Source organism: Pangasianodon hypophthalmus, chromosome 13, assembly GCF_027358585.1.
Source record: "Pangasianodon hypophthalmus isolate fPanHyp1 chromosome 13, fPanHyp1.pri, whole genome shotgun sequence".
Classification (NCBI taxonomy): Eukaryota; Metazoa; Chordata; class Actinopteri; order Siluriformes; family Pangasiidae; genus Pangasianodon; species Pangasianodon hypophthalmus.
The window spans coordinates 18,132,406-18,156,636 of NC_069722.1; the positions used below are offsets into that span (position 1 = coordinate 18,132,406).

At 40.5% G+C, this 24,231-nt stretch overlaps 1 protein-coding gene across 1 annotated transcript; it reads left to right on the forward strand.

The window, feature by feature from the left end:
* The first annotated feature begins 1,493 nt into the window (after positions 1-1,493).
* Positions 1,494-23,500, forward strand: mfsd11 (major facilitator superfamily domain containing 11). The gene is made up of 14 exons (XM_026916702.3): positions 1,494-1,695; positions 16,763-16,888; positions 17,097-17,152; positions 17,444-17,551; positions 17,675-17,754; positions 17,847-17,943; positions 18,057-18,115; positions 18,235-18,394; positions 18,507-18,547; positions 18,638-18,703; positions 19,204-19,329; positions 19,405-19,579; positions 19,774-19,909; positions 21,798-23,500. Exons 2-14 carry the CDS (start codon positions 16,793-16,795, stop codon positions 21,957-21,959), a joined length of 1,362 nt encoding a protein of 453 aa, XP_026772503.3. The 5' UTR covers positions 1,494-1,695; positions 16,763-16,792; the 3' UTR covers positions 21,960-23,500.
* Positions 23,501-24,231: the final 731 nt, after the last annotated feature.

Below are 24,231 nucleotides of genomic sequence, written 5' to 3' on the forward strand. Positions count from 1 at the left end.
TTCAGTGGCGTTACGGGGGGCGTGGCGGGGGCGTGATGTATTGTCAAAAGACCCCGATCTTTCTGAAGACTGAAAACGTTTCACTTAACAAATAAAACAGGTTTTATAAGGTTTTTTTGTTTGTTTTTGTTCTCCCAGTACGAGAAATCCGTCTGTCCGTGATGAAAAGCAGTCGGCCCTGGCAATGACAGAATACTGTTTACCGCTTCCCTTACACGTTCATTTCGCTCAAAGTAGTTTTGAAGCCCTCGTTTTATGTGTCGGGTATTTTTGAATAGCCAGCTGTTAAATAGTACCTGTTCCGGCCGACAGGTGGGACTGTTGTACACCTCAGTTAATTAATCACTTTGCCCAATTTAATATTTTTATAACCTTGTAGCACATTTCTTGCCTCATATAAGCTAACAGCTTACACCACAAAGACACACAAATAGACATATAACAAAATGAAAGAAACAGACAAGACAGAGAAGAGATATCAGGACTTAAAAGACAAACAAGATGATAGACAAATAAAACACAGACAAACAGCAAAAAGGATTTGAGACAAACAGCCAGACAAAAAGAGAGACAAAGAAGCCACTTGAAAGGAGAGAAAAAAAGAGATACAGGAGAAAGGCAAGACAACAGCCACAAAGTAATGGAGGATCAATAAGAGGAAGAAACAGACAAAAGTGAGAAAAACGAAAACAAGAAGAACATTAAAAAAGAAACAAGGCTTACAACAAGCGAGCGGACAGACTATAGAGACAGCTAAAGAAGAAGAGAGAGGGTAAAAACCAATATAGACAACTAGAGTACTGGGAATCATAATTGTGTTTTTGTTTGTGCAGTGTGTTCAAAATGCAGTAAATGCAGAATACCGTAGGTATTGGTGTGGTATCCGCTAATCATTTATAAAATAATTTTATTGTTTTGAAAATTAATTCCTGGGTCAGGGAGGCGAGGGGCGGGTCTTGTTCTCAGTGGGCTAAGCACCTGATCTCTTCCCAACCCTAGCAACGCCCTTAATCTGCTTGTTCTTTGCTTTTAATTTTTAAATAAAAAAGTTGTAAAATTGTATTATGGATCCTTAATCTGTGTAATGTTTTCCTAGTTAAAGCAGCTACTGTAATTTTCCTACGGTTTCATATCCATGACCTTCTGGGGAAAAAAAAACAAACAAAAAAACAGAAACTGGACACTCCCATGTGAACGGGCGCTCTGGCTAGGCTCGCCATTATATACGTTTAGTGCGCACGCGCAGACAAATCTCTCGTCTCCCGCCCACAATTTTAACCTTTAAATGGCGGTAGGACAGAATAAACAACTACTAACAAAACAGACACGTAGAAAAGCAATGCATTGACACACCTATGTTGAATAGGCTAATTAATAAAATTATATGTCATTCCAAGCAGCACAAGGCCCTTTGTTTCACAGTTACCCGAAAGACAGTTCTCCTTAAAAACTCGATTACCCATAAGCGGTTTTCTTAACTGACAAGTCATCAGCTGATTCCTCACATGACAGATTTTTTTAACCAGTTCAGTGTTGAAGCGGCTGATTAGTTAGCAGTGTGAAAACTGGTCGAAATACTAAAGTTTGGTTGGCACGCACAATAATACGTAAACTCGGCATGGTTCTGAGACCCTACAAACTGTGAAAAAACAACAACAACAAAAAAAAACAAAAAACGATAGGATCTTACCGCCGGTAAGTTGCTTGCTAGCTAACATTGGGGAACGGTGTACTGTACATTATTTCGTCATTTTCGCTTTTCATATTAAATACCCGAAATCACACGAATTCATACACGCTGTAATGATGGTTTGGGCTATGTAACATCTGCCTAGAAAACAAAATGCCTTTTGACCGGACCAATGTTTCATTAGGTATAGAGTGGTTGAATATATTGTTCCAAAACAAGTTACACATTATTGTGCACCATATCTGGATTATACTACACCAGTGTGTTTTTTGTGATTCAAATAACTTTTTTTTTTGTTTGTTTGTTTTTTGATGATGTTTTCAAAAAAAGTTGTACAACATTGTACACCTTTTCTAGGCTAAAAAGCAACTCTTACTCTTCTTAAATTGTAATTATTTATGAAAATCAGTATTTTCTGAACGGTTAATTTTATTGCTTTAAAACAAATACAGTATTTTCCACCTTATATGCACTGTAAAAAAAAATAATAATACTAGTACTACCAAGCTATCATGGGCGTTGAGCAAGACACTCAACCCGGTTGAATGGGTAGAAATTCATTGAGAGAGGTGGTTCAGTGGTTAATCCTTTGGGCTGCAGGTTAGAAGGTTGTGAGTTCAAATCCCAGCACTGCTATGCTGTCATGGTTCATGAACAAGACCCTCAAGCTTCAACTGTTAAATTGTACCCTGTCTCAATTTTAAGTCATGTTGGATAAAAGCATCAGCCAAATGTAGTGGATAGTATTTTATTTTAAATTTACAATATATACAGTGAGGTCAATAAGTATTTGATCACCCTGTGATTTTGCAAGTTCTCTTACTTAGAAATCATGGAGGGGTCTACAATTTTCAGCATAGGTGCATTTCCACTGTGAGAGACAGAATCTAAAAATAAAAATCTGGAAATCACATTGTATGATTTTTTTAACAATTTATTTGTGAATTACTGTGTCAAATAAGTATTTGAGTCAAAAAATTTTAATATTTGGTACAGAGGCCTTTGTTAACAATTACAGAGGTCAAACGGTTCCTGTAGTTCTTCACCAGGTTTGCACACACTGCAGGAGGGATTTTGGCCCACTCCTCCATACAGATCTTCTCTAGATCTGTCAGGTTTCGGGGCTGTCGCTGAGCAACACAGAGTTTCAGCTCCCTCCAAAGATTTTCTATTGGATTTAGGTCTGGAGACTGGCTAGGCCACTCCAGAACCTTGATATGCTTCTTACGGAGCCACTCCTTGGTTTTCCTGGCTGTGTGCTTTGGGTCATTGTCATGTTGGAAGACCCAGCCATGACCCATCTTTAATGCTCTGACTGAGGGATGGAGGTTTTTTCCCAATATGTCACAATACACGACCCCGTTCATCCTCTCCTTAATACAGTGCAGTCGTCCTGTCCCCTGTGCAGAAAAACACCCCCAGAGCATGATGCTTCCAGCCCCATGCTTCACTGTAGGTATGGTATTATTGGGATGATACTCATCATTCTTCTTCCTCCAAACACGGCGAATGGAGTTAAGACCAAAAAGTTCTACTTTGGTCTCATCTGACCACAGGACTTTCTCCCATGACTCCTCTGGATCATACAGATGGTCCCTGGCAAACTTCAGACGGGCCTGGACATGGGCTGACTTAAGCAGGGGAACCTTCCATGCGATGCAAGATTTTAAACCATGACGTCTTAGTGTATTACTGATAGTAGCCTTGGAAACGATGGTCCCAGCTCTCTTCACGGCATTGACCAGCTCCTCCCGTGTAGTTCTGGGCTGATTCTTCACCATTCTAAGCATCATTGATACCCCACGAGGAGAGATCTTCCGTGGGGCCCCAGTCCGAGGGACATTGACAGTCATCATTAGCCTCTTCCATTTTCTGACAATTGCTCCAACAGTTGTTCTTTTTTCACCAAGCTGCTTGGCAATTGCCCCGTAGCCCTTTCCAGCTTTGTGAAGGTCTACAATTTTGTCTCTTGTGTCTTTTGACAGCTCTTTGGTTTTGCCCATGTTGCTACTTAGACTTTGGCTGATTGTGGGGTGCACAGGTGTTTTTATGACAGCTAACGACCTCCAACAGGTGCTACTAATTTAGAATCATGAGCAGAGTGTAGCTGGACTATTTAAAAGCAAAATAACAGGTCTTTGAGGGTCAGAAATCTGGCTGATAAGCAAGTGATCAAATACTTATTTGACACAGTAATTCACAAATAAATTGTTAAAAAATCATACAATGTGATTTCCGGATTTTTATTTTTAGATTCTGTCTCTCACAGTGGAAATGCACCTATGCTGAAAATTGTAGAAGACCCCTCCATGATTTCTAAGTAAGAGAACTTGCAAAATCACAGGGTGATCAAATACTTATTGACCTCACTGTATATATTTTCGCTCTTGTGAACAAGATGAGTGCTGTTAATTGTTATTATTTAAAAGATCTTATTTTTTCATTTAGTATTGCCCTTCAGAAGCTACATTAGATATTTACATGTTTCCAAGAAGACAAAATCACAATTTACACCAATCACCCTGCTCAAAATTTTACACCCCCTTGGCTACTAAAGTATCGTGTTGCCTTCTTGAGCATCAGTGAATGTTTGCACCTTTTGTAATAGTTGTGTACGAGTCCCTCAGTTGTCCTCAGTGTGAAAAGATGGATCTCAGTGTCATATAGCCACTGTTGGAAAGGGGTGAAATATGCAGAAGATGCTGGAGGACTTGGAGGATTTTTCTGAAGAACAGTGGGCAGTTTAACTGCTCAGGACAAACAAGGGACTCATGAACAACTATCACAAAACATATAAACAGTCATTGGTCATCCATGTAACAACACACAGTATTAAGAATCAAGCATATGTAAAATTTTGAACTAGTTAATTTGTGTATATTCAGTTATTATTTTGTCTTGTGGACTATATGCAAATATCTGTTATGTGAAATAACTTATTCAGGGCAGTACTAAATAAAAAACAACATGCAATTTTTATGATCCCTCTAATGTTTTTAAAATTATTAACATTTTGCAGATTCTGATCTGTATTATTATAAATTATTAACATTTTGCAGATTCTGATATACACACACACACACACACACACACACACACACACACATATATATATATATATATATATATATATATATATATATACACACACACACACACAGACACACACTTACAACCAACTACAGTAATTACCTGTAAATATATTACAATACTAGTAACTCTTCTGCCAAATTTCTGTAAATTTTACATTGTGACTCATTTTACACAATGTCTATTGTTAAAACCTTTTTAATTCAATCACATTAAAATTCAGAATGTAATTGAATTATTTTTTTTTTATACAGCTTTTAATAGTAGACATTCTCACAAAGCAGCTTTAGAGAAATCCAAATCATGAACATGAATGAGCAAGTCATAGGTGTCAATTAAAATTAAAAATGGCCTGAGACATTCATTCTATGAAAAACTATTTAAAAGTATTATTAAAAGGAAAAATGTTTTTTTTTTTTTTTTGTTTTTTTTAAAGACAACAATTAAGCAGATGTTAAAAAGTGCCAGCACAGTATTACAGTTTATCGACGGTGTTTATTGTACAACTTTTTGGAACTATATTGTTAACAATTCAGAACCAAATTGAATTATTTCCAGATACTGTTGCCATGAAGGGGTGTACTTGGTCTGCAACAATGTGGTGGTACCACCTGGTGGTACGGGTCGAAGTAACATCCACATGAATGCCAAGACCCAAGGTTTCTCAGCAGAACATTGCCCAGAGCATCACAATGCCTCCACCGCCTTGCCTTCTTCCATAGTGTATCCTGGTGCCATCTCTTCCCCAGATGAGAGATGCACATGCACCTGGCTGTCCATTTGGTGTTTAAAAAAAAAAAAAAAAAAACGTGATTCATTAGACCAGGCCACCTTCTTCTATTGCTCCATGGTCCAGTTCTGATGCTCAAGTGCCCATTGTAGGCATTTTCGGCATTGGACAGGGGTCAGCGTGGGCACTCTGTCTGGTCTGCGGCTATGCAGCCCCATACGCATCAAGCTGCAATACACCATGTGTTCTGACACCTTTCTATCATAGCCAGCATTAACTTTTTCACCAATTTGTGCTACAGTAGCTCTTCTGTGGGATCAGACCAGGAGGGCTAGCCTTCACCCCCCACTCGCCTTGGGTGTCCATGACCCTGTTGCTGGTTCACTGGTTGTCCTTCCTTGGACCACTTTTGGTAGGTTCAAACCACTACATACCGGGAACATCCCTCAAGATCTGTCGATTCGGGGATGCTCTGACCCAGTCGTCTAGCCATTACAATTTGGCCCTTATCAAAGTTGCTCAGATCCTTACGCTTGCCTGTATTTCCTGCTTCCAACACATCAACTTTGAGAACTGACTGTTCACTTGCTGCCTAATATATCCCCCCCCCCCCCCGTGACAGATGTCATAGTATCAATAATATTTTCGTCACCTTTGAGTGGTGGAGTGTATATACACACACATATATACACATAGTATTTGGACAGTGACACAATTTTATTTGCCTCTGTAGACCACCACAATGGATTTGAATTGAAGCAATCGTGATGTGATTGAAGTGTAGACTTTCAGCCTTAATTCAAGGGGTTCAACAAAAATATTGCATTAACCATTTAGGAATTACAGCCATTTTTTACATAGTCTCTCCATTTTCACAGGCTCAAATGTAATTGGACAAACTAACATAAAAATAATCCTAATATTTAATGATAAATACTTGGATGCAAATCCTTTGCAGCCAAAGACTGCCCTAAGTCTGGAATCCATGGAGATCACCAAATGCTGAGTTTCCTCCCTTGAGGTGCTTTGCCAGGCCTTTACTGCAGCCGCCTTCAGTTGCTGCTTGTTTGTGGGACTTTCTGCCTTCAGTTTTGTCTTCAGTAATTGAAAATCATGCTCAACTGAGTTGAGGTCAGGTGACTGACTCAACGATTTAACAACATTCCATTTCCAAGCTCTTGGGTTGCGTTCGCAGTACGTTTTGTGTCATTATCCATCTGTACTGTGAAGCACTGTTCTATCAGTTTTGCAGCAGTTGACTGAATCTGAGCAGAAATTATAGCTCTATACAATTCAGAATTCATCCTGCTACTTCTACCAGCAGTCACATCATCAGTAAACACCAGTGATCCAGTTCCATTGGCAGCCATACATGTCCATTCCATTACATTGCCTCAACATGTTTGACAGATAATGTGGAGTGCTTTGCATGAGCCCTTCCTTTCCTTCTTCATACTCTTCTCTTCCCATAACATGGTACAAGTTAATCTTGCATCAGAACCGGTCATATTGTTTTTTTTTCTTTCTTCTTTTTAATAGAGGTTTTTTTTATCAATGTCTAATCTGGCCTTTCTGTTCTAGAACGTTACCAGTGGTTTGCATCTTGAGGTAAACCATCTGTATTTACATTCCTGAAGGCATCTCTTGATAGTAGACTTTGACAATGATATGCTTACCTCCTCCAGAGTATTCTTGACTTGGTTAGATGTTGTGAAAGGGTTTTTCTTCACCAAGGAAAGAACTCTGCGATCAACTCTGTGTCTTCACAGAGGGGGCAGTCATGGCCTAATGGTTAGAGTCTCGGACTTGTAACCCGAAGGTGAACCTGAAGGTCGTGTGTTCGAGTCTCAGGTCCGGCAGGGATTGTAGGTGGGGTAGGGGGAGTGAATGACCAGCCCTCTCACACCCTCAATACCATGACTGAGGTGAGATCCTTGAGCAAGGCACCGAACCCCCAACTGCTCCCCGGGCGCCGCAGCAAAAAAGGCTGCCCACTGCTCTGGGTGTGTGACCCCGGGCGCCGCAGCAAAAAAGGCTGCCCACTGCTCTGGGTGTGTGTTCACTACTGTGTGTGTGCACTTGGATCGGTTAAATGCAGAGCACAAATTCCGAGTATGGCTACACGTCATTTCACTCACTTCTGTGGTCTTCCAGGTCTTTTGTTGCTGAGCTTGCCAGTGCATTCCTTCTTTTTTAAGAATGTACTAAATTGTTCATTTGACCACTTCATGATGCTTCACTTGCATCAACACCTCTTTGGACTGCATATTGAGAGTTCCCATGAACAGCTACCAAATGCAAATTCAACACCTGAGATCAACGCCAGACCTCCAGATCTCCTTCATTTGTCATGAAATAATGAGGAAACAGGGCACACCTGGCCATGAAACTGCTTGTCAGTCAATTGTCCAATTACTTTTGAGCCTGTGGAAAATGGAGGGACTCTGTTTAAAAAAAAATTTAAAAAATGGTTGTAATTCCTAAACTGTTAATGCAATATTTTTGTTAAACCCCTTGAATTAAACTGAAAGTCTACACTTCAAACACATCTTGATTGCTTCATTTCAACTCTCTCTCTCTCTCTCATATATATATATAATGTGTGTATATAAAATAATAGATAGATAGATAGCTATAGATTGATATATACATCATGTATGTACAGTTGGGGTCATAAGTTTACATATGCCTTGCAGAATCTGTTAATATGTTAAGAATCTGTTAATAATGTTAATTTTTTGAAAATAAGAAGGATCATAAAAATTGCACTTTTTGTTATTTAATACTGCCCTGAATAGGCTAGTTCACATACCAGATGTTTATATGTAGCCCACAAGACTAAATAATTGAATTTACACAAATGAACCAGTTCAAAAGTTTACATATGCTTGATTCTTAAAGCATAAGATGGCAGCATGGCAATAGCACGCAGTGGCCACTCTGGATTCAAAATGTTGCTATTTTTGTACTTATCCCGACTTTTTAACGGCACATGGACATTGGAAAAACCGGTGTTTGTATCTACCATCACCAAACACTACTAAAGTATAGAAACCATGCAACAACCAACCTGCATGATGACCTGCTGGAGAAGCTGTGTGCGAGCACGTGGAAGCCCGGCAAGAGGGCGGGTGTCTGTTCTGGTTAAAAACAAACCAGGCCTACACTGCATGATGACCTGCTGGAGAAGCTGTGTGTGAGGACGTGGAAGCCCGGCAAGAGGGCGGGTGTCTGTTCTGGCTAAAAACAAACCAGCCTGCAAGAACTTTGTGCTAGTCTCTAGTTACTGCTCATCACTGGTGGAGTTTGTGGCTGTTAGATGCAGACCTTTTTATTTACTATGGGAATTCACCACTGTTGTTATAGTCAGAGTGTACATTCCCCCAGCGCTAATGCTAAGAAAGCTCCCCGTGAACTATATGGGGCTATTAGCCACCTGCAGAACACACACCCTAATAAACTGTTCACTGTTGCCAGAGATTTTAACCATACAAATCTCAAGTCAGTGTTCCCTAAATTCCATCAGCATGTGGACTTTGCAACAAGGGGGTGAACGCACTGGATCTTGTTTACACAGTCATCCCTGGTGCGTACCAACAGAGCCCCGGCCCATTTCGGCTATTCAGACCACATCTCTGCAGGTGAAAACCTGACCAGCAGGAGCCATCTCTGCTTTTCAGGACTGTTTTGAGCACACTGACTGGCACATGTTCAGGGAGGCTGCAACCAATGGCGACTTCTCCAACTTGGAGGAATACACGGCATCAGTGACCAGCTACATCAGCAAGTGTAGTGATTATGTCACTGTCTCCAAAGACCATCAACACCCCCTCCAAACAGAAGACGTGGATGACCGCAGAGCTGAGTGCGCTGCTGAGGACCTGGGACTCTGCCGTCAGAGCAGGTGACAAGGTGGCCCTAAGAACAGCAAGGGCCAAAGTGTCCTGGGCCATCAGAGAGGCAAAGAGCGCACACACCCAGAGACAGGGACCAACTACAGGACTCCCAGGCAGGTGTACTGAACAACTTCTACACTCAATTTGGGGCACAGAATGATGTCGGAGCGAGGTAGACCACCCCTCCTCACAACAACCAGGTGCTGTGTCTAACAACTGCCGATTTGATGAAAACTCTACACAGAGTCAACCCACGGAAGGCTGCTGGACCAGGCAACATTCTTGGCAGAGTGCTCAGAGGATATGCAGACCAGCTGTTGGATTTGCCCACTGACATCTCCCTGAGCAGCGCCGTCATTCCAGTGTGCTTCAAGGCCACCACCATCATCCCCGTGCCGATGAAGTCTTCAGTGTCCTGCCTCAATGACTACCACCCCATTGCACTCACACACTTGTCATCATGAAGTGCTTCGAGAAGCTCATCATGAGGCACATCAAGACCCTGATGCCCCCCTGACTGGACCCCCTGCAATTTGCATATCTTCCCAACTGCTAAACAGACGACGCCATCACCACCACCCTCTATCTGGCCCTCACCCACCTGGACATAATGGACATGTATGTTCAAATACTGTTCATAGTTCAGCATTCGACACAATCATTCCTCCACACCTGATTGGAAAGCTGAATCTGCTGGGCCTGAACACCTCAATCTGCAACTGTATCCTGGCAGTCTGGATCGGAAGCAGCACACTGAGCACTGGGGCCCCCCCAGGGCTGTGTGCTCAGTCCATTGCTGTTCACTCTGCTGACTCACAACTGTGATTCAGCACAGCTCGAATCACATCATCAAGTTTGCTGTTGAAGTGACCGTGGTGGGTCTCATCAGCAAGAACGACAAGTCAGCATACAGAGAGGAGGTGCAGTGGCTAAAAGACTAGTGCAGAGCCAACAACCTGTCTCTGAATGTGGACAAAAATAAAGGGATGGTTGTTGACTTCAGGAGAAGAATTGTTATAAATTATTATTTCGTTTAATGATCATATTTTTTTCATTTAATACTGCCTTTCGGAAGCTACATAAGATATTTATATGTTTCCCAGAAGACAAAATAATAACAATTACACTGATGATCCTGTTCATAATTTTACATCTCCCTGGCTCTTAATGTGTATCGTGTTGCCTTCTTAAGAATCAGTGAAAGTTTGCACCTTTTGTAATAGTTGTGTATGAATTTCTCAGTTGTCTTAAGTGTGAAAAGATGGATCTCAACATCATATAGCCACTGTTGGAAAGGGGTCAGATATGCATAAGGTTCTGGAAAACCAAATAATGTGCAGTACCTGGAGGATTTTTCTTAAGAAGAGTGAGCAGTTTAACTGATGAACAACTATCACAAAACATAAACACAGTCATTGATCATCCACGTAACAACACACAGTATTAAGAATCAAGTGTATGAGTGTCCTCTGTCACATGATATAACCTATCCTTAATAATCGAAAAATAGGGGTGGGAGAGTGCAGCATTAGGCTGAATTCGCTGACCATTGATTATCCTCCCTTGGTCGAAAGTATGTCTGAGGCTCTCAATGCGCGACTGCTCCAAGGGGAAATCCCTGAGGGAAATCCCCACCAAGAGGGGAGTAGTGGAGCTCCCCCTGCTCTCGATGTCCCCCTGATGTCAACGACCCTGGCACCGCTTCCCCAGTCAATGCTGTGCACATCCCACACCATTTTTCACTACTGCAGGACCCATCCTTAAACATTTCTCTCACTAACGCTTGGAACCCGGGCCAATTTGTCCCTAGGATTAGTGGATGGGTGAGGCGAGGACTAACTGCCGCCTCTACTCTATATTTTTGCCCCTGGAAGTGAATAATAACCGGCACTACCAGACGGTACTGAACATCCCCATGCACACACCTCACCTTCACCAAAGAGTGCCTTTCCCAATGCCTCACCATGAACCAAGCATTGGTGAATTGAGGTCTGGTTACAGCCTGAAACCAACAATGCGTGGTATGTCCCCCTTGAACACTCACCAGTATGCAGTACGTCCCTGCTCGATCGGGGGCAGCCTGAGGCATATTGGAGGTTTCCATGGAGCAGGGAAGGGGAAAGGGCAAGGAGGAGAGAGAGAGATATGAGAGCGAGAGAGAGAGAAGGAGAAGGGAAGGGCTCGTCTGCCCCTGGATACGCCGCCGTGTGGTCCTCTGCCAGGTGGATTGCCTCGTCGAGCGATGCCGATCGGTGGCACTGGACCCACTCCGCTGTCCCTTCTGGAATACAGGCAACGAACTGCTCCAGTACCAAAAGGTCGATCACATCCTCAGCGCCACATCCCTCAGCCAGCAGCCACCTCTGGGAGGTGTCCCGGAGCTTCTGGGCGAACGCAAATGGGCGGCTGAGCTCTCAGTTCTTTGATTCACTGCTCCTGGTCTCAGCGCCGCTGGAGGAGGGCCTGATGCTGGGTCTGGTGGAGGCTGGCGAGGGACGTGATGTCGGCCAGTGGTGAGGATTCCATGATGGCGTCTTTCTCAACTTCCATGGTTTCGGCACCAGTGTAGCAAACCTTACCGGTTTGGGCGGAAATGAGGAAACAGGAGGCAGGCTTGGAAGCAACTTGGAGGTGTTTTATTCTCCAATTTCACTCTCGAGGCGCTTGTCTCTCTCCTTTTTATCCTCGCCATCAGCTCACTGCAACACAGAACACTCAGTAGTAGAATTCCCCGCAGATGTGCATTCCTTACCATTCACCTTCTCCGGCTCTGCCCTCTATTCACAAACCGGCGCTCAAACACACCCCAGCTTCCACAGTCCTCTACCCAAGATAAAGTCTGGAAACCAATACTTGTTGATACTGTTAACATTCAGTTTAAGTCTGGAAACCAATACTGTACAGCAACTAATTTCTCTGAGGCCATTCCACTACCCAGGATCATAGCACCAGTTATAGGCAAAGCTCCAATTAAATTCTCAAACACAAGAGGAGATGACCCAGTTATTGGTTCCGAAGAGTCATAGGGAATTATTATTCCAGGTGGCTCACCATAATCCGATGGCGGGGCACTTAGCACAGGATACAACACTGGATCGTCTCATGCCCCGTTTCTATTGGCCGGGCATTCGTGGTGATGTTCGCAGGTTGTGCGCAGCATGTCGCAAATGTCAGCTGGTGAATCCGCCAGCCTCCCCAAAAGCACCCTTGCGCCCACTCCCATTAATCGAGGTCCCCTTCGAAAGAATTGGCATGGACCTTGTCGGGCCATTAGAGGGAACTGCAAGAGGGCATCGCTTTGTATTGGTTCTAGCGGACTATGCAACGCAATACCCGGAAGCAATGCCCTGGTGCAACATCTCCGCATGTAATGTTGCAGAGGCACTCTTCCATGTTATCTCCCAAGTCGGGATCCCGAAAGAGATCCTGACTGATCAGGGCACATCATTTATGTCAAGAACACTGCAAGAGCTTTACGAGTTGTTCAGGATTAAATCAATTCTCACCAGCGTTTATCATCTGCAGACGGATGGGCTAGTGGAACAATTCAATCAAACGTTGAAAAACATGATTTGTAAGTTTGTTCATGACAATGCGCAAAATTGGGATAAGTGGCTAGAGCCCCTGTTATTTTCAGTGCAAGAGTTCCCACAAGCCTCCACAGGGTTTTCCCCGTTCGAGTTACTGTGGAAGCCTCGTGGCGTGCTCGACGTCATTCAAGAAAACTGGGAGAAGGGACCTTCTGACAGTAAAAACGAAATTCAGTATGTTCCTGACCTGAGAGCAAAACTCCAACAAAAATTGTGTTGTTTTTTTAGTACTGCCCTGAATAAGCTATTTCACATAACAGACTTCTCAAATGTTTGGCTTCCTAGAGTAGTATAGGCAGATCAGGGAACTAACTTCCTGTCTGAAGTATTTTGTCAAGTTATGACCTTTTTGAAGATCTGTCGTCTGTCATCCGATTTCCAGTCCATATCGCCCAGAATCGCAAGGTGCCCTAGGGCGGTATGAAACATTTCTTAAAGTCAATGCTTAGTAAGTCTTGCTTAGACACAGAAAAGAAAGGATTTGGATGAAGGGGTTATTCTTGTTTTATTTGCAGTATGAGAAGGAGTGATTAGGTCACAAGCAGCAGAATTAGTTTTGGACATTCAGTGTAAGGCCCATTAAATATTTTAAAGGAGGCCCTCCTTTCCGAGAGTGATACTGTCCCATGTAATGTGCTGGACTATGTTAATAGTATCCATGAATGGTTACACAAGGCTTGTGACTTAGCTAAAGAAGCTCTGCATGTCTCTCAATCTCGCATGAAGAGGCATTATGATAGAAGGGCAAAGCTCAGAACTCTTCAGCCAGGAGACCAGGTATTGATCCTTTCACCAGTCCAAGGCTCTTCTCTCTCTGCAAAATTTTCTGGCCCTTACATAGTAGATAGGAAACTGAGTGATACAGAGTGTTATTCACACTCCTGATTGAAAGCTTGCAGACCAGTTAAAATGTTGAAGGCTTATCATGCTTGTGCCTCTTTAGCTGAAACAGTTGCCTCTCACCCTCTTAAAACTTTTCCTGTTGGGGTGATCACTGCAGTACCTGGCAAAAGGTGGCAAATGGGACAGATGAACCAGAATTCCAGAGTATACCTCAGCCTCAGCCTGTACTAGATTGTCAAACTCTGAGTTGCTATTAGGCCTATTTACACTGTTACCCTATTTATTATAGGAACAAAAGAAGGACATTTCCAGGTTGATACAAGATTTCTGTTCCTTATTTGGTGATGCTCCCACTCAAACCAATGTTCTACAGCAGTAGTTCCCAAACTTTTTGGAGCATGCACCCCTTTCTAGTGTTTGATAACTGTCAAGCACCCCCAACACCATATCTCGGTTAAACATCACAATTTTAACTGCATTAATTAAATACAAATTTTCCCTGTGTATCAGAAAATATAAAAATACATTTGAATTATAAATAAAAATGATTGTTGCTGCCTACCTTCTTTGAGAGAGATGGATGGGCCTGCATGTTCTCACACAGATCATCAAAATTTGGGGTAATGGATGACAGTTTTACCCTCAAATCATCCCCGGCATCTAGCCTTTGTCGATGTTTGGTTTTCAACAATGTCAGTGCAGACAACCCTGCCTCGCATAAGTATGTGGTTGAAAAGGGCATCAGTACTGGCAGTGCTTGGTTTGACAAGCCTGGATACTCCACAGTTGCTGAAGCCCAGAAATCCACCAGTGATTTTTTTTTTTTTTTTAAGTTTGTTGTGTCTCCCATCAGATGATAACTCCAGTAATTGTTCTTGCTCTTGAAATGAGAGATGTGGGATTGGAGGAGTAACATCAAAAGGATTGCAAATCCAGGTCTGAGATTGGTCCATAGGGGAAAAGTAAGTCTGCAGATTTTGGCTGAGCTGGTTGAGATGTTTAATTATGAGCCCTTTGACGCAATCACTCAGTACAGATTCCCGTGATTGCACAAATTCACATAGCAGAGGAAAGTACTCAGTGGAGTTTGTATTTATCCAGTTGGACCAGAAAATGGGCTTTTTTTTTTAAGTGCTTAAATTTTGTCCTGGGTGTTGAAAACAGTGGCACTGAGACCCTGCAGACTTAAATTAATATCATTTAGAGTTGAAAATATGTCGCCAGATATCCCAACTTCTGAAGCCAGAAGCTTTCCACTTGATAACCAGCGCACTTCTGTGTGCAGTAGAAGTGTATCGTGTTCACTGCCCACTTCATTGCATATAGTGAATTTAATAGACGGCCTTTGATGAGGTTGACGATCTTCACATCATCATTAACTACGGACAAAAGTTCCTCTGGCATGTTTTTCATTGATAGGACTTCTCCATGGATGCTGCAGTGTACCCAGGAAACTGATGGTGCAACTTTTCAGATGAGAGCCACTGCTCCTTTGTGCCTCCCCGTCATTGATTTCACCTGTCTGTACAAACCCCAACGCAGTGCATCCAATCAGTTTTGTTCACTCTGAAAAAGCTATCCATCAAATTAAAAATATCTTCCCCTGTGGAACGTGTGGCAAGGGGACGACAAAACAAGAAATCTTCATGGACTGTGTTCTCAAATAAATAACGGACATACACCAGAAGATTAAATAGATTCGCTATGTGGTAGCTTGTCAGATATGAAGCTCCCTGTGCATTTTTTTGAAGACCCTAAGCCTGAATGGGAGTGGATTATTTTTTATTTATCTGCAGTTCCTCCAGTTTTCCTTGGACAAACTTGCAGGCATGCCTTGTAAGTGACCATTTTGTTTGTAAGTGGAGGACCATCTACTTTTCAGAGACTGCTCGGCATAGTTTCAGCTGATCTAATTGCAGTGCTTCCTTGGATGACGTGGTGGTTTATTCCCTGGACTGGCCCAGTCATCTAGAGTCCTTGCTCAGAGTCTTTGAGAGGCTGAAAAAAGCTTCTTTGACCATAAACCTAGCAAAATGTGAATTTGCTAAAGCTACAACAAACATCTTGGTAAACAAGTAGGGCAAAGACAGGTCTGTCTGGCAGGGGCTGCAGCAATTCATTGGTACGGCCATTTTCTGCTGCAGTTTTTGTAAGAATTTTTTGGAAAGTGGTGGCTCCCCTTACATCCCTTCTTAGTTCTTCCATGTCTTTTGTGTGGACTCAGTCTTGCCAGCATGCATCTGACAGTGTTTTTGCTATTCATTTTGTTTGTGTTTGTTGTTAATGTCTGCTGTGTTAGTGTTGTATCATCGGTTTCACTGCTACACATTGCTGTCGCATCACATAGTGCGACCCTAATGAGGACGAAAAGGTCAGCAGGTGCGGGCACGTACATAACCCTCACGTAGGAATTTCTCTGTGTAGACACGCTAGGTAAGTGTGCGGGTACTACCCCTTGTATTTTGGAGAGGCTTAAGATAGAGTAGTAGCTAGTATTATCTTTGCAGTTGAGGGTGAATACAGAGTTGGCTGAGTTGGCTGTAGAAACATATCTTCTGTTCCTTCCTTTGGTGCCGTCTAGTTCTCTCCCTAGGGGACCACCTGCTACATTGGTTACCCTTCAACTTTCCACTTGTTAAAGCTGTCTTACAAGGTGTCTTCTGTGTATGAATTGTGTGTCTTGTAATAAATGCTGTAAATGTACCCCAGTTCCCAAGTCTTTTTATTCCCCACCGACTCAGCTTTTCATCATCTCCAGCTCATGTTACTAACCCTGCTCTATTCTCCTAGGCCAGAGCCCAAACTTAGCAGGGCCGTAACACAGTCCATATACCAGATTGTCAGACTGCATTGTGTAACATTTGAGGATCTGTTTATGTGGTTGTCTCATAGTGGTCACCTGATATCTTTCTGTGCTTTTCAGGGTGTTTTCGAGTGAGGACATCACACCAAGATGAGGCCAGAAAGAAAATCACTGTTAAACATCATTGTATTGGGTCTTGGCTTTATGTTAATATTCACCGCCTTCCAGACCTGTGGAAACATTGAAGTATGACAGAAATTTTTTAAAAAGTTAAATTTTATTTGGGGCTTTCTTTCCAGTCATTTGTCACAGGAATATAGTTTCAGTGTCAGAATGAGTTTTCACTATTTGCCATGCCATTGTTTCCCACACACTTTGACAAGTTATATTTTGCAAAGGCATAAAAAAGAAAACAAAAATATTTAGCTCCTAATTGTGTTTGGTCTTTTGACAGCAAACTGTGCTTAAGAGTTTTAATAGCACAGAATTCCATGGAAGTGGGTACACAAGGTATTATCTTTTGCAAATATTTTTGAGCTTATTTGTATTGCTTTGAGTGCATTTTACAAAGTAGTAAAAGTCATGTGACTCTGTATTGCTCTTGTATATGTTGTGTCCAGATTTCGTTTAGTGCGAAATTGTGTTGTAAGAAATCTCAGGATTTAGTCCTCAGTGTTTAAGTCCTGTAAATTTATTGGCTAATTCTGTGCGACAGATCACATTATTAGCACCAGGAGGAAAAGTTATTATAAGACATGAAACTGTTTGTCTGCTAATATTAACTTCATTCCTTTTTGATAGCATGGCTATTATCTATGGAGTCTTCTCTGCATCAAACCTAATTGCTCCTTCAGTGGTAGCTGTCATTGGACCTCAGTTGTCACTGTTTTTCAGTGGACTAGTTTACAGGTAAGGTCAGGCCAACGAACATTTATATTTTTCTACTTGAATGAAATGCATGCTGTTATATTCATTCCTCTACTGAAATAAATATATGTTCTTGAAAATGTTCTCATTCTGGTCTCTTTTTAGTGGATACATCGCAATGTTTATTCACCCTTTTACCTGGAGTTTCTACACTGCTTCAGTCTTGGTTGGAATTGCAGCTGCAGGTACAGTGTGACGCATATTAAGCAGTTCTACAAACCTTTGTGGAATCTTCTTCTTTTTCCACTTTTTAATCGATATAATGTATTTTTCACAGTGCTGTGGACAGCTCAGGGGAATCTTCTTACCATCAATTCCAGTGACTCTTCTATTGGCCGAAACAGTGGGATATTCTGGGCTTTGCTGCAGTTTAGGTGTCTCTGTGCTTTTGTTTAAATGTTTCTTGCTATATAATAATTGAGGTGAATTTATCTTGAGCAAGAATGAGTTGAAGGTTATCTTTTACTGTGTGTGTTTGTTCTTTCAGCTTGTTCTTTGGCAATCTTTACATTTATGTTGCCTGGCATGGGAAGGTTCACATATCAGGTGAGGGTTATGGTGTTTTCCCAGTGGTATCAGTACATATTGTATGTACAGTGGATGCAGTTGTGTGTAGTTGGAAATAATGCTAACAAGTTTATGTTTCATCTACTTCCCTGTCTCAGATAAAGACCGTCAGACGGTGTTCGTTTCACTCACCATCATCAGTCTGGTTGGAAACTTCCTCTTCTTCCTCATTCAGCGGACTGAGACAGAGGTTGTGCCTACTGAGGTGTCTGAATCACCGCTGTCTGGAGATGCTTGTGAAAGTGACTCAGTGGTGGTGTGAGTATGGAAATCATGAGCCTCTGTGTTTGGCAAGAAATGTTTTAGATAGATAATGCTTAAAATAGAGCAAAGACAAACATCTCTCAATACTTTTTGCATTTTTATGCAGAGCACCCCAGGGTCTAGGTGCTCAGGCTTTGTTGGCATTCAGTAAGTTTTCTGTGCTACTGTAAAATACTGTAAAACACTCATTTAAACTCAACTAGTTTTAAATTCTTCTAATGTATGCTGTGTGAACAGAGAAATCCATTCAGCTGGCCATGACCAAAGAAATGCTGCTGTTAAGCATATCCATCGCATACACAGGTAAACCATATACTTGTTCCTAGCCACTTAAGTAACTATAAAATTACAGTCAAATCCAGAACTATTGACATTCTTAAAAAGAATGGGCAATAATGATTGTGTATATATACTATACAAATGATTTAAATTTTCCCTTCAAAAAGATTTTCAGAAGAACTTCTTTGCCAATAAAACCCATAACAAAAGATTTAGAATCCCTAAAGAACTTTTGAAACAAATGCAAATTACTAATCCATAAAGAATTTTTCTTTCCCCCATAAAATTGCTCTCAGTCTTCAAGGATACTAATGTTGCGTTTGAGTGCATTTTTTTCTTTCACTGATAAAAGAGGTGTGCACCTGACACCCACTGTAGAATGTGATGGTTCATTGAGGGTTTAGGACTGTTTTGCAGCTAGTGACCTAGGGGTCACCAAGTCACCACAGAAATGGTTGTGGGAATACAGAATGCAGTCCACCTGCACAAACCAAAGAATGTAAAGGAGTTTTTTTCTTTTACAGGGCTGGAATTGACTTTTTACAGTGGGGTTTATGGGACATGCATAGGAGCCATGACTCGCTTTGGTGATAATGCCAAAAGTCTCATTGGCCTCTCTGGAATTTTCATTGGTGTTGGCGAAATACTTGGTAAGATTGTGTGAGTTTTGATAAGGTTGTGTGAGACAGTTAAAGGTATAATTTATACTTTTTTTCTTTGATCAGGTGGGTCTGTGTTTGGAATGCTGAACCAGTGTAACCGGTATGGGAGGAACCCTGTGGTGCTTTTGGGATTGGTCACCCATTTTTTGGCCTTCTACCTAATATTCCTGAACATAGCCAGTGATGCTCCCTTAGCCCCAGAGGAGGGGACACAGCTGTACAGCTTCATCACTCCCAGGTAATGCAAAATAACTGGAGTGGCTACTGAGTTAAAAAGCATTTCTGCCAAACTATAGCAGCAGCATTTCTATAATTAGTGATGCTAGTAAGTGTGTAATTCTTCGTAAGGCATACTAGCTTTTGGTTTATCCACTTGTCTTGACTCATTTGATTGATTCTGTGTTCAACATGCCATGTTTACCCTGGAATCAGCATGGACTTGGCATTGTTCTGTAGTTTACTGCTTGGCCTGGGTGACAGCTGTTTCAACACACAACTGCTCAGCATCGTGGGCTTCATATTTCGTGATGACAGCGCCCCAGCATTTGCTGTTTTCAAGTTTGTACAGGTAAAACACAGCAGTTCATTGTCATGACAGCCAGTATGTTTTTTAAGGAAGTATTAACAAGGTTTTTTTTAATGCTATGAAGTAATGAGAGTTGGGCATTTAACAATAATTTGTTTTAAATCAGTTTTTTTTGGTATACCAACAAGTTTTATGATGAAATTCAGTAAGTAATATATTATCACTTCAAAATAATCATGATAGGTTTTGTTCTTGTATTTAGGGGTCTAAACTTACTTATGTATCTGCCTATTCAATTATTGATTGTTACAATTTGAGTCCCAAGACTGCTGCTGGCCAGACCTTTTTTGGTTAGTGGACTATTCTCAACCTAGCAATAACACTAAATTATTACTATTACTAAACTAACTTACGTATTTAAAAAACCCAGCAGCACAGATGTGACCTACAGGATGACTGACTCCAATTATGCTTAGAAAAAGATTATCTACATTTTCTAAATGTGCATATACAAGCTGTTCCAACAAAGTAGTTGTGTAGTAAATTGGCCAGTAAGTGAATAAAAACATCAGCAGCCCTGCTGAACCTGATCCATTTGTGCCAGCACCAAACATATTACCATGTCAATGTTGCTGCTGTGTAGAGAATGGCCCACCACCCAAATAAAATCTTGTTAGCAATGCCCCTATGTTGGTCCCCTTCTAAAGATGGATCAGGTAGAACAGGGCTGGCAAATTATGCATAGCAATAGAGGGACAACAGCAAGTACCTGTCTATCTACTAAGTGCACCTCTGTAGTTGGTGTCCCTGATAAAATACCCAGTTAGTGTTTAGAAACATGAATCAGCCTAACTGCATTTGGAGGGTTTAAAATAAAAATTTCATCTGAAGATGAAAATATTGCCATGAATAAATAAATACAATTGAAGCTGAAACATTATAGTTAATGATAAAATTATATAATCTGAAGTATATAATTATTATATATAATACTATAATCTGAAGTGGTTTATGCGATGTGAACACACTGAAATTTTTATGTTTCTGTTATTAAATTGTTAGTCCAAAGCAAATTAATTTTACATACATCAGACTGTTTCCTTTAAATACTGACTATCCATTGTGAACTTGTTACCCTTCACAGTCAGGTCCATAAATATTTGGACACAGTACATAGGAGTTGAATTGGATTATATTATATATTAGATAATGAATATGACCTCAAAGAGCAGACCTTCAGCTTTAATTTGTGGGTATTTACAGTCAAATCAGGTGAACAGTGTAGGGATTACAGCACTTTTTATCTGGTCCCCCCACCCCTTTTTTTTTTTAACAGGACCGAAAAATAATTGGACAAACTAACATAATCATGAATTAATTTGTCAATTTTAACACTTTTATTTTAACATATAAAAAGTTAGGTAATTCCTACACCTGATTTCTATGTAAATACCCTCAAATTAAAACTGATGGTCTGCAGTTCATTATATTATTTCAACTTGGGTATATCAATTTGCATGGTAGACAGCTAAAATGACTATAACTTTGTCGTTGTCCAACTATTTATTGACCTGACTCTATAATGCAGGGGTCTTCTGTCTTATCTGCAAAGTGGACCTGATACCACTTGTTTAATCAGTTCATCTTGGTCTGCAATCAACCATCAAGTGTACTTCCTATTTGGCTGGAATGAAAGCCTGCAGCCACACTGGGCCTTTCTAGATATGACTGAAGACCCCTGCTATAATGGAATAATATATAATGCAATATAATTACAAATATACAATAATATAAATTATAGATATATATAATTATATATCAAAAATTGTTAGGCAGTTGTAATATGCAAATTTGAAGAGATGTGTGTGAGAACTTTTGACAGTTTAACAGAAAATGTTTTTTGTGTGTTGTATCCCCATGCTCTCTGCAGTCCATTGCTGCAGCTCTGGCATTCTTCTACAGTAATTATCTCCAGCTACACTGGCAACTGCTCATTATGGTACTGGTGGGCTTTACTGGCACCCTCTCTTTCTTTGTGGCTGAATGGATGGTGGCCAGCTGCAGACGAAACTCAGATTATGACAGCATCTAACGGCTAGAGTCAGTGAGAATGTGGCAGCAGAAGACTTCTTTTTTGTGCTCTCCTTTTCAACTTTTTCCTGAAGCTTTCTGGATCCTCAGGATTGGTATGGAATGAGCAGTTCTGCAGAATTTTGTAATACTCATTTGGGTTTTTTTTGCTCACTGATCTCTGCACTAAAAACATATCTTGAACAGATTCTTTAAGCTCTGGAGTACACAGTTATTGTATTGTTTCTTCTTTCTTGCAGCTTAGCTGCACACAAAATAATCTTTTTAAATATACAAAGCCATTAAAATCACTGTTTGCTTTTGTGGTAATTTAATTTTAATTTTCTAAAGGGAGCAGTTGGTTGAGTACACCACTCAAAATTGTAATAGTATAAAAGTTGAAAAAGGTATGGTTTAAATTCATGTAATTTCAGGCATAATTCCAGCCATATCAACAGAACAGCATACAACTATATGACAACTGTCTCAACACAAGTAAATTGCACTATAGCAATTCCTCATTCTTAAGAAGGGACATTTCAAAAGAGTAAATTTTACTAGTCGAATCAAGTCATTACAGAGAATTGATATAATTCCAATGCAAAATTGCATAAAGACATTTGCTAGAATTAAAACACAGTTTCATTTAAAGTGTATTTTTTCCACATTTTAATATTTAGCAGCCACTGTCCACAGTATAATCATCTAATGTTAATGCAAAAGCTATAGCTTCAGTGTTATTCACAGTCTCAGATTTATTTTTGGAAATTTAGAGCAGTAATATTGGATCTTTGTTTAAATGATACCTTGCCAAAATGTTCAATGATGATTTTGACGTGAAGGTTTAGTGATGATGAAAGAATCTGCAAACCTGTAGGCCACCTCTCCAGGTATGCATTTCCTCATTATTTATTTGAACACTACAACAGAATAACTGTATTTGTACAAAACATCACTGTGATAGAACATTACTTTGCATTACATTACTTGAATTGTCTGAAGTATATGTGAGCTTTCTGTTGAATGGAACACTCTATCGTGAACTGTAAAGTTGACAAATATCACTTGTCAAAGCAGTAACTTAATCTGCAGTACAATTGCAAGTATAGGTGGGAGGTAAATATGAACTAAGGACTCTTTCAGCAAGATATCTTTGTTTATTGGGATGCACTGTATATGACCAGTTCAGCTTTAATTTAGGGCAGTTTATTGGATGTTAAATTTGTGTCCATAAAATGTAGGCTGTAGGTACAATTTTACTTGAATCATATTATAGGCCTACTGTAACCCTAACCCAAGGATGCCAGTATTTAATGCTTGTGTGTGTGTGTGTGTGTGTGCGCGCACACACACACACACACACACACACACACACGAATAAAGTTTATTTTGCACCTTTATTGTTTACTCATGATACTTTTATGATGATTTGCAAATTTTAGTGCTTCTGTGTACTGTTTATTAGATGCAGATATACTCCCAGGAAATATTAATTTAGAGCATTTCCATCAAAAGTGCAATTTGGTAAATGTATAATTAAAAAAGACACATAGTACAAAATTATTTTGCCTGAAGTGTTTTTCAGTGGAAAGGTTGTGAAAAAAGTTGTGAAAAATGGTTTATCTCTAGCAAGAGATTTGTTGAAGTGTTTGAGACTACTTAACCTTAGACTACTTAGGTTCCACTAACCTTCTCTGTAAGAAATTCTAACCAGTCTGTTCCAACAGACATTGTGTTTCCAATTTCTTTTAATGAACATAATTCAATTTTTTTTTGTATAGCGCTTTTAACAATGAACATTGTCACAATGCAGCTTTACAGAAATATACAAATTCAGGATATACATTTTTTAATTTATGAATTTATCACTAATAAGCAAGGCTGTGAGGCGACGGTGGCAAGGAAAAACTCCCTGAGACAATATGAGGAAGAAACCTTGAGAGGACCCCGACTCAAAAGGGAACCCATCCTCATCTGGGTGACACTGTATAGTGTGATTATAAATAATTCCCTTCTATAACTGTATATTATATGGTCAAAAAGTGCAGTTGTGTAACCACGAAAGTTCATTGTAGTTTACACATGAAGTCTATTTTGTTGAAGTATTTTGTTGAAGTATTCACTGATGGAGATTTGAGTGCAAAACTGTTTGTGGGAATTCCAGTCCTAAAGCTGTCATAGCAATTATAGTCCTAGGCCATCGTAGCAAAATAATATCATAATTCATAATATCATAATTCATAAATAATTCATATCAATTTAAGTCCAAAGCCATCTTCATGGTTTCTAAGTGG